This window comes from Trichosurus vulpecula, chromosome 3, assembly GCF_011100635.1.
Source record: "Trichosurus vulpecula isolate mTriVul1 chromosome 3, mTriVul1.pri, whole genome shotgun sequence".
NCBI classification, from domain to species: domain Eukaryota; kingdom Metazoa; phylum Chordata; class Mammalia; order Diprotodontia; family Phalangeridae; genus Trichosurus; species Trichosurus vulpecula.
Window position 1 is genome coordinate 235,906,755 of NC_050575.1, and position 11,906 is coordinate 235,918,660.

General features: G+C 36.4%; 1 protein-coding gene across 1 annotated transcript in view; it reads right to left on the minus strand.

Moving 5' to 3' along the window:
• Window positions 1-9,717, minus strand: part of RNF144A (ring finger protein 144A) — a 66,414-nt gene extending 56,697 nt beyond the window's left edge. Inside the window, exon 1 of the mRNA XM_036751809.1 lies at window positions 9,574-9,717. Within this exon, the coding sequence (XP_036607704.1) occupies window positions 9,574-9,708 (135 nt within the window). The 5' untranslated portion in view covers window positions 9,709-9,717. The remainder of the gene's footprint in view (window positions 1-9,573) is intronic.
• Window positions 9,718-11,906: the final 2,189 nt, after the last annotated feature.

Consider the following 11,906-nt stretch of genomic DNA (forward strand, 5'->3'; position numbering starts at 1 on the left):
TAACAGAATACTATTGTTCCATAAGAAATGATGAGCAGGCAGACTTCAGAAAAATCTGGAAGGACTTACATGAACTGATGTTGAGTGAAGTGAGCAGAACCAGGAGAACCTTGTATACAGTGACAGGAACATTGTATGTTGACCAACTTTGATAAACTTAACTCGTCTCAGCAATACAGGGATCTAAGACAAGTCCAAAAGACTCATGATGGAAAATACAGAAAAAGAAATACGGAGTCTGAATGCAGATCAAAACATACTATTTTCTTTTTTTTTTCTTCTTTCTCATGGTTTTCCCCTTTGGTTCTAATTCTTCTTTACAACATGACTAATGTGGAAATGTATTTAATATGATTGTACATGTATAGCCTATATCAGATTGTATGCCATCCTGGGGAGGAGGTAGTGAGAGAAAACTTAGAACTCAAAATCTTATAGAAGTGAATCTTGAAACCTAAAAACAAATACATAAATTATTTTTTAAAAGGAAAATCTAAAGTAGGAAAGCTAGCTGATCCTTATATTATCTAAATTTTAGATTAAAAAAATTGCTTCTACCAAAAAAAAAGAAAGGAGCTTACATAGGGGTCTTCTAGACCAACCTTCTACCTCACATAGGAATGGCTTCCTCAGAATCTCTCATTAGTGGTATTATCTCCTCTGCATGAACACCTAAAGTGACAAGCAATTCATCGTCAATACAGAAGGCAGCCTACATCATTTTTAAATAGATAAAATTATTCAATAAAAATGAACTTTTAAACTGTTTATGATGAAAAAGCTACTATGAATTATGTATTTAGTCTGATACTGTTGCCATCATCATTTGGTGAGCTAAAAAAAATTTTGACTTTAAATAGGGGTCCCCCTACTCAGAAAGATTTAGAACTAGTGCAATATGCTATAACTATAAACAGCACAGAAAATCAGAACAAGGACATGTACACAGTCTTCATGTGAAGATAATAACTTCCTATCACTCCCTGACTTTAGCCCCATCCTGGTGCCCTGGGCACTGTGCTGAGTAAATATCCTCTTCCTACCACAAGATAGACCTTCCAATAGAGAAAACACGCTCCAATCGGCACCAGAAGATTTGGATTTAAATTTTTGCTTTATTATATACTAGCTGGGGAAAAAAGTCACTTTGACTCTCTTTCCCTATTTAATCATTTGCAAAAATGCAGAGGTTAGATTAGGTGATTAAGACTATATCATATCCTCTACATCTCCCCTAGGTCTTCTCTCCTCTTTGCTAAATATTCCCAGTTCTAAATGCTCTTTGCATTTGAATGTCTCCAGGTCTTCTGCCATCTATCCTTCTCTTGAGGTCTTCTAACTTGTCACTATACCTCTTAAAGGGCTGGTGTCCAAATCTGTATACAAGATTTATGGTGTGGTCTAGCCTTGGGCCCAAGGAGCAGCAGGGATGTTATTGTCTGTTCTAAACACAGTGCTCCTATTGCTATAGTCTAAAAATCAGTTTGGTTTTCTGTGCATCTAAAACAGTTCATTGCAGCCTCAGACACTTTAAATATGTACTAGCTGTGTGACCTTGGGCAAGTCACTTAACCCCAATTGCCCTGCCAAAAAACCAAAAAAAAATAAAAATAAACCGGTTCATTGGCTAACACTGCATTTACAGTCAATAAAATCCTAGAGGTCTTTTTCCTTTCCTAAGCACTGAGATGAATTCATTTGAACACCTGCCTGTGTGTCCTTTGCATTTATGTGCTTAGTCCTGGAACTTGTACCACTTTTTCTCCTTCCTTTATTGCTTCTTCCCCTACCCCTGGAATCCTGACTAACCCTCTTTGTCAAAAACTCATCATCAGGTTCTCTCACAGGAACCTAGGAATTCGAGTTGGAAAGGACCCCATAGACCACCTAGTTCAACCCTCTCATTCTACAGATGAGAGAACTAAGACACAGAGGGATTAAAGGATGTTGTTTAAGGTAACTTTCTGCAAGATATCTTACAAATGATGTCGTAAACTGAATTGGAACTTGAATCCTCTGGATTCCAAATCCGTTGCTATTTATATGATGTTTAACCTGTGGTCCTCACACTCTGAGATAACCACAGAACCATAAAACTTTCTGCAAAAGGCTCACAAAACCACAAGACTTTTTTTAAACTAGCTTCTGAGAACTGAATTAATAATATCATACACATTTTTTTGTTTTTAGCAACTATGGCTTCACCAGAAATTCTTTTTTTTTAACAAGTGAATTTGACCAAATATTCTTTTTTTAATTAGATTTTTTATTTTTAGTTTACAACATTTATTTCTTCATGTTCTTGAGTTTCGAATTTTCTTCCCTTCCCTTCCCTCCCCCTCCCCCCAAAACAGCATGCAGTCTGATATAGATTCTACATAAACCTTCACATTAAACTTATTTACACAATAGTTAAGTTGTAAAGAAGAATTATGACCAACGGAATGAATCATGAGAGAGAAGAAACAAAACCAAAAGAGAAGAGGAAAAAAAGAGAGAGCAAATAGTTTGCCTCAGTCTGCATTCAGACTCCACAGTTCTTTCTCTGGATGTAGCTAGCCCTCTCCATCATGAGTTCTTTGGAGCTGTCTTTGAGCTTTGTATTGCTGAGGAGAGCCAAGTTTATCAAAGTTAGTCACCGCTGAATCACTATGTCTATGGTTGTATACAATGTTCTCCTGTTCACCAGAAATTCTTATATGGAAACAAAATAATATAAATTTGTAGCTGATCGCTTTAGAAGGATTCTTGGTTCACTGAGAGGATAACTGACCTGCCCTTGGTCACAGAACCTTAGTTTCAAGGGCATGCCTTGAACCCATGTCTTCTACATTCCTTTATCCGCTCTGACACAAATCTCACTCTCCGTCACTATACCACCTGTCTCACCCTATCTAACATAAATACAACTATAGGGTGTCTGAAAAGTCTTAGTGAAATTTCAAGTTTTTTTATTTGTTTGTTTTGGAGGGGGGAAGGCAGGGCAATTTGGGTTAAGTGATTTGCCCAAGGTCACACAGCTAGTAATTGTGTCAAGTGTCTGAGGCCATTTTTGAACTCAGGTCCTCTTGATCTACTCATTGCATCACCTAGCTGCCCTGAAATCTCAAGTTTTAATAACATAAAAATCTATCATTTAAGCTTTAATAATTTAGGACTGCACTAAGAGTTTTGAGAAAGCTATATGTATTACTATTAAACATATATTATGACAACTACAATACAGAAGAACTTTTAAAGTATTTATGATGAAAAACTGCTATTGATTCTGCATTTTTGGTCTGATGGTGCTTCCCTCATAATTTGGCAAGTCATAAATTTTTTTTGACATTAAAGAAGGGTCCCCCTACTCATAAAGATTGGAAACTAATGTAATAAGGCATAACAAAAGCAGCGTAGACTCTCAGGGCAAGGACATGAATATGTGCCCCCTCCACCTTATTTGCCAACACTCAGATACTTCCTCTTCTCCACACTCCACTGACTCACAAACCGATGTTCAAATACTTTTGGCCAACATTTTGCATTTACCAAAAATGTTCTGAAGAATCAACCTCACTATAGACTGTTCAGTGGTAAGCTTAAGAAAACCTCTTGCTGTAAGAGGGATAATTTTGATGCCTTCATATTAACGACTTTACCTATTCTGTTGGTCTGACTTAGAGCTTATTTTTAATAAGTAATCTCTAGAAATAGAAGGAGTGAAAAATCCAAAAGTTTTGCTAAGAGATCTGGAGAGTAAAGTGAGGAATGTATTGAAGGGCAGTTCTCCCTCTACTCCCCACCACAACCACACAACTTCCCATATTTAATTCCCAGAGTACGATTTGCTAGTTACAGGGAGATAAAACAAACATTCAGCAAATAGAACCATGTACCAGTAGTTTCAAATGTAGAAAGTGCATTTTGGACAAAAATATAATTTTACATGAAACTAAGTATTTAGTCCATGTCAACATTTTTGACCATGATGGTACATTTCTCCAGAAATGTATGAATTCATTCTGATTTTCTAATTGAATGATGGAGTGTTTCTTCCCTCTAGTTTCTTCCAGGACTTCTGTCCTACTCCTAAACTTCCCTCCCAACTCAGGAGAATGTCACAAGCAATTTCCTTTCCTCTGGGTTGAAGGTTTTTAACTGTGGCTTTAATGTTGTTGTAAAGATATTTCTTTCATATAGGTAAGCAACATAGAATTATAGAATCTCAGATTTGGAAGGAACAGCCAAGATCACTTAATTTAGCCCACAAATGAACAGGAACTCACTATATAACACCTCCTAGAAACATTCATGAAATCTCTGCTTGAAGCTCTCTAAGTTATGGGAACCTCACTATCCTCCACCGACAGCATTTCACTTTTATATAGCTCTAACTGCTAGAAAATCTTTGCTTTTGTTCAAATAGTCAAATGAACCTGAGATCTCACCAAGGTGACACTTTCCTCCAAGATGGAAGTCATAACCCACCCATGCCTATCACATAAGATTTTTGCCCATATCCATAGTCTATAAGTATTATGACAAGGAATCCATCCAATAAGCAAGAAATACTTCCTTATTTTCTGTTGACGTCGCAAAAGGGATCATAGATGAGTACATTGGCTATATGTCTATTATTCCTCAATCTTGCCATCATAGTGTACCTTCAAAGTGCTACAACTTTTGCATATTTCCTTGGAGTTATATCTAGTCTTCAAAACCATAAAATGAGAGGGGGAGGGAGGGAGAGAGGGAGCAAAAGAGAAGGAAAGAGAAAGGGGGATAGAGGGGGGAAGGAGAGAAAGAGAGAAAAAGAGGGAGAGAAAGGGGGGGAGGTAGAGAAAGAGAGAGAGAGAGAGAGAGAGAGAAAGAATGAGAACAATGGAATATGAGCTTATACCATGAAATTTAGAACACAATGGAGAGAACTAAGTAAAGGTGGAGAAACTAACTCAATATGACTTCACATAACAAATATAATAATAATAATAATTAATACTAATAATAATAGCTAGAGGGGTGAAACAAGGAGGTCCATTATCACCCCTGTTATTCAATTTGATATTAGAAATGCTAGCTTTAGCAATAAGAGAAGAAAAAGAAATTGAAGGAATTAGAATAGGCAAAGAAGAAACTAAATTATCACTCTTTACAGTTGATATGATGATTTACTTAGAGAATCCTAGAGAATCAAGTAAAAAAACTACTTGAAATAATAAAAAAAAACTTTGGCAAAGTTGCAGGATACAAAAGAAAGCTACATAAATCCTCGGCATTCCTATATAGTACTAACAAAGCTCAACACCAAAAGACAGAAAGAGAAATTCTATTTAAAGTTACTGTAGACCCTATAAAATATTTGGGAATCTACCTGGCAAGACAAACTCAGGGGCTACATGAACACAATTACCAAACACTTTTCACACAAATAAAGTCAGGTCTAAATAAATGGAAAAACATCAGTAGTTAGGCCAAGATAATATAATAAAAATGACAATCTTACCTAAATTATTTTACTTATTAAGTGCCATACTGATCAAACTACCAAAAAATTATTTTACAGAGCTGGATAAAATAATAGCAAAATTTATCTGGAAGAACAAAAGGTCCAGAATATCAAGGGAATTAATGAAAAGAAATGCTAGGGAAGGTGGCCTAGCCATACCAGATATTAAACTGTATTGTAAACCAGCAGTCATCAAAAGTACTTGGTACTGGCTTAGAAACAGTGGTGGATCAGTGGAATAGGTTAGGTACACAAGACGTAGCAGTCAACAACTATAGCATTCTACTCTTTGATAAACCCAAAGAATCCAGCTTCTGGGTTAAGAATTCACTATTTCACAAAAACTGCTGGGAAAACTGGAAAACTAGTATGGCAAAAACTGGGCATAGACTAATATCTTACACCATATACCAAAATAAAGTCAAAATGGGTTCATGACTTAGGAATAAAGGCCGATACTATAAGCAATTTGGGAGAGCAAGGAATAGTTTACCTGTCAGATCTATGGAGGAGGGAAGAATTCATGACCAAATAAGAGATAGAGAGCATTACAAAATGCAAAATGGATAATTTTGATTATGTTAAATTGAAAAGTTTTTGTACAAACAAAGCCAATGCAACAAAGATTAGGAGGGAAGCAGAAAACTGGGAAACAATCTTTATAACCAGTGTCTCTGATAAAGGCCTCATCTCTAAAATATACAGGGAACTGAGTCAAATCATTCCCCAACAGAGAAATGGTCAAAGGATATGAACAGGCAGTTTTCAGAGGAAGAAATTAAAGTATCTATAGTCATATGAAAAAATGCTCTAAATCACTATTCATTAGAGAAATGCAAATCAAAACAATTCTTAGGTACCACATCTCTCCTGTCAGATTGGCTAACATGACAAAACAGGAAAATGATAAATGCTGGAGAGGATGTGAGAAAATTGGAACACTGTTACATTGCTGGTGGAGTTGTGAACTGATCCAATCTTTCTGGAATGCAATTTGGAACTATGTCCAAGGGGGCTCTAAAAATGTGCATACTCTTTGACCCAGCAACACCACTTCTAAGGCTGTATCCCAAAGAGATCACACAAGTGGGAAATGGACCAGTATGTACAAAAATATTTATAGCAGTTCTTTTTGTGGTGGCAAAGAACTGGAAACCAAGGGGATGCCCATCAATTGGGGAATGGCTAAACAAATTGTGGTATATGAATGTAATGGAATACTATTGTGCTATAAGAAATGAGGAGCAGAAGGACTTCATTATAACCTGGAAAGACTTACATGAACTGATGCTGAATGAGGCAAACAGAACCAGAAGAACATTATACACAATTACAGACACACAGTATCTGTAAGGACTAACTTTGATAGACTTGGCTCCTCTCATCAATGCAACATTCAAAGACAGCTCCAAAAGACTCATGATGGAAAAAGCTACACACATCCCGAGAAAGAATTACGGGGTCTGAATGCAGATTGAGGAAAATTATTTGCTTTTTTTTTCTTCTTTTTTGGTTTTGTTTCTCCTTTCTCATGATTCATTCCATGGGTTATAATTATTCTTTACAACTGGACTATTATGTAAATAAGTTCAATGCAAAGGTGTATGGAGAACCTACATTGCATTACATGCTGTCTTGGGGGGCAGGGAGGTGAAGAGGGAGGGAGAAAAAATTTGGAACCCAAAAGTTGTGGAACTGAGTGTTGTAAACTAAAAATGAAAAATAAACTTAAAAGAAAAAAATAATAATAGTTAGCATTTCTGTAGCACTTACTATGTCCCAGACACTATGCTAGCACTTTATGATTATTATATCATCTGATCCTCATAGCAATCCTCAGATGTAGTTGCTATTAATATCCCCATTTTACAGATGATGAAACTGAGGCAAACAGAGATTAAGTGACTTGTTCGTGGTCACTCAGCTAGAAAATGTATGGTTGGATTTGAACTCAAGTCTTCTTGATTCCAGACATGATGCTCTATCCACTGCATGATTCAGCTGCCCCTAATGTAGCCAAGATAAAATATTCTGAATCATCTTGGTAGTATCAGTAGAAGTATATAAGCATGACCACTGTAATCACAATATGAAATTAAATCAAAATTACTGCTTGTTCCAAGTAATTCATATACCACTGTAATAATAACAATAGAAGTAATAACATGATATTTATATAGTGTTCTATGAATATTCCCTCATTTGCAACAGACAGCTGACTTTAGGATTAGGAGAACATGGGTACAAATCCTGACTATATTACATATTGGTTACACAAACGTCAAAAAGTAACTTGACCACTATACCAGATAATTCTCTAATAAGTTACAGAAGGATTGCCAACTTGCCTCAATAGATGGGAGTTTACATACTAAGAGTTCTATATACTATGAAACTATAAATATGAACTAAAACTTGTATATCTACAAACAAATATACAGCAGATGATTCACAATCTATAAGGAATCACGTAACTGAATAACATATTATTATGAAGACTGGTTAAAGTAAATGAATAGATGATCTTTTCAAGGTTTAAATACACTGCACTGAAAAGGATGCTCAAAACTCTCAAAATCATAGACATAAAAAAACCTTTAAGATACCATTTTACACCCACTAGAATTGTAAACATAGCAAAAAATAATAAAATTCATTGTTAGCAGGGCTAAGGAAAAACAAGCACTCACACATTGGGACTGTGAAATTGTGCAAACCTTTTGGAGAGTAATATGACATACAATGAATGAGTCAGACAATCAAGCATATCTTTTCACCTAGTTATTCCATTGCCAGGCCCCTATCCCAAAAACATCTTAAAAAGAAAAAAGAGAACTATTTGAACAAATGTGTGTGTGTGTATTGTTATACAGATATCTGCTCTATTTACAACTGCAAAAGAAGTAGAATCAGATAATTACATATTAAGTTAATAAATTGTGGTACCTTAAAGCAAAAGAACGTGATAGTGCCATTAAATAAGTAGGAAACCTTTAATGAATATGACAAGATGTTTAAGAAATAATGCAGAGCAAAAATCAGAAGAACCAGATCTACAGATATACTGACAAAAACTAATTCGAAAGGAGGGGGAAAAAAAAGAAAAGGAAAAATAAGGCCAAAGGTACAAAATGGACTTGGAAGACAGAAAGAAAAATTGTTTTATGTTTGTTATTTCATTTGGTTCTGTCTTCTTAAAGGGCTTGTTGTATCATGCAACAAAAATATGATTAAAATAATTTCCAAGAAACAAGGAGGGAATGAGAAATGCACTTAGAAAAGGTTAGCTAAATAAATAGTTTTTGTTTTCTTCTAGAGAAAAACAAAAAAGAGCTCTTTAGGTTTGGGAATCAATGAAAGAACTGCAGACTCTTAGAAACATCAGGGACCTCAGAAGACAGTTAATACCTGAACAAGTGTGCCCTCTCCAACATCCCCATGTGATCCTCTGTCCTTCACTTGAAGGCCTTCCATAAGACCCACTGCCTCCCAAGGCAGACCATTCTACTTCTGGATACCTCTAATTGTTAGGCAATTCTCTTTATATCATTAAAGTAAGAGAAAATTGATCCAGTGAGCGAATCCTTTATAAATGCAAAATTTTGATTGATTCTATGGAAGCTTCACTACGATGTCGTGATAAAATCATTTTGATCTGGCACTGAGACTACGACAACTTCAGCGACTGAATGTGCATTCTTGTTTTTACAGAGATACCATCCTGAAGCTAGATTTAGAAATAAGCCAGTAATTGTCAAATTGAGTTATCAATTAGTGTCATGAAGTTTATTTTTTAATAGATGAACCCATGTCTGGCTGAGGTTTTATAAACTGTGCTTGAATTTTTTTTTCTATGTGATGTACTTGGCATCATAAGAAGTAATGAATTAAAAAGTTTGAACTTAGGAACTCCTGTGTCTTGAGAGAAAAATTCCTAAGAGATGACTGTAGAATTAAATGAGCAAACAGGAATCCCATACGTGTGTGTGTGTGTGTGTGTGTGTGTGTGTGTGTGTGTGTGTGTGAAGGGCAGGTGGGCCATCTACTTGAAATAATTTAAAAACATATGTTTCAAAAGAACCAACCAGGGTACAGAAGATGCATTGGCACTGGGCTATTGTTGTCATCTGCTCCAAAGGATATTCCCCGAGACAGAGTTTACAAGACACCAAGGGATCGAGCGCCAAGTCCCACGTAGGCCTGTATCTTGCCATAGTCATCGCTGAGCAACCTAAAATGAGTGAAATGAAAGATCAGCACCACAAATGGCCTTCAAACCAAAGCTCAACCACCACCACTAAGCAAATATTTATCAGCAATGGCAGTTTTATGTGTAATCTAAGTGACTGTGGCCTTTACACAAGTCCTCCTCCAATGCCTCAGTGGGTCATAGAGGCAAGTGAGAAGGCACCAATTCATATGACTCCTTTCTTAGCCCTATAAAGTCTTTATGAGAAAGTTCTAAACATCTGTGGAGGAGATTCTTAATAAAAATATGAAAAAAGGGATAGATGGACCTTTAAAATTTCTTCCAGCAGACATAGTAACAGAAGTGAAAGGTCTATAGAATATAAGAATCCTCTAGTGTTTATTAATTTTTTTGAAGCCTTAGACTCTGGAAAGCAGAATGCAGGCTTAAAGGTTATTCTCAACAAGGTCTCCCATGCAAAGGTACCACTTTATTGAAATATATTGAAAGATACCACTTTATTCAGTGATACTCAGATTAGGGTAGGGGATAAGGATTGGACCTATAGTTTCTTTGGTAATAGGAAACTCTCAGATGAGGAAACTCCCTCTAACAATGTAGGTCATCAACTTTCTTGCAACTTACAGAGATTTGTCTAGAGCACTAAAAGGCTAAGTGACTCACCTAGGGTCACACAGCCAGTATGTATCAAAGTCCAAGTATTCCAGCTCTCTATCCACTAGGCTATGCTTCCTGTAATTAGCATTATCAATTGAGGAATAAAACAGGGACATGCAAACTCCCCAAAAGTGTTTGGCACCATCATGGAGGAAGTTCCACTGAGCACGCTCTGTGCAGTCCTATTCATCACTGTGGCATGGAGGTGACCTTGGCTTCTTGACTTCTATGGAAGAAGAGCAAACTCTGGCAGATTCTACTAAACTCAAAAGGTTTTGAGCACAATTCCAAAGATGGACAGTATCTGCTGCCTGAAGACCAATCTAACTAAGCATGGAAAAGGCTCATCACCAGTTGGCTGGCCACTAAATGATGAATTCTCTAGCCATGGAAATGCAGGAAACCAATGAAGAAATACAAAATGGCCTTCAGGACCATGCAGCAGCCATCTGCATTCAGCAGAGGCAATAGCAGATTATTAGGAAAGGAGGTAAGAATGGGAGAGGCTCATCACCAGTTGGCTGGCCGCTAGGTGATGAATTCTTTGACTGTGGCAATATAAGAAACACAAGAAGAAAATACAAAATGACTTTCAATCATTCAGACATTAAGGCAGCAGCCATCTGCTTCTGTAAGGTCAGCAGCAGAGTGGCAGGAAAGGAGGCAGAGAGTTCAAAGACCCACACAAGTATTTCCGTAGTACACTTAAATTGTTAACAATAGCAATTGTCATCATCAACAACATCGTCATCATCCCCATAATCCTGGCTGCTACTAGAGTTGTCCCCAAGACACTTTTAACAAGCCTACAGAAGATGAACTTACATACCAATACATTTTTTAAATTCAATTATAAAAATGCAGGTATTTTATATGCCTTTGCAATAGTTTGCAGAACATTAAATATAAAAGAATAATAGCATGATAGTAACTCGTCCCAGGACTGTTTCTATCTGACCTCCACAGAAAAAAAAGATGAGAATAAGACTGATAATAAGAGAAGAATCAGATGGCAATAATTAATAATAATAATATCTTATTTCCATATGTATGCAGTGCTTTAAAGTCTTAGAGTGCTTCACACACATTATCTCATTTGAACCTCACAACAACCCTGGGAGGCAAGTACTACAGGTATTATCATACCCATTTTATAGGTGAGGATACTGAGATGCAAGAGAGGTTAAGTGACTTACCCATGGTCACACAGCTAGGAAGTGTCAGAGGCAAGGTTCGAACCCAGGCCTTCCTGACTCCAAGTCCAGCACTGTCCACCAAGCCAATTCTATTTAGGTACAATGTTTCAGAGTTGTATCTATTGCATAAAGTGAGATTCACTTGTACAGTTAATCAAAGTGCCATAATTGAAAGCTTATATTAAGGGCAATTATAATTCAATGTGAGTAACAACAACTTAAATCTGTTAGACACATCAAAAGTTATATTTATAACCAAATTATCTTCTGAACTGCATATTGGTTGATGCTCAAATAAATAATTTATTCCTTGTGCCTAGGACTGCACTTGAAATTTGAGAAAAAAAAATCATTC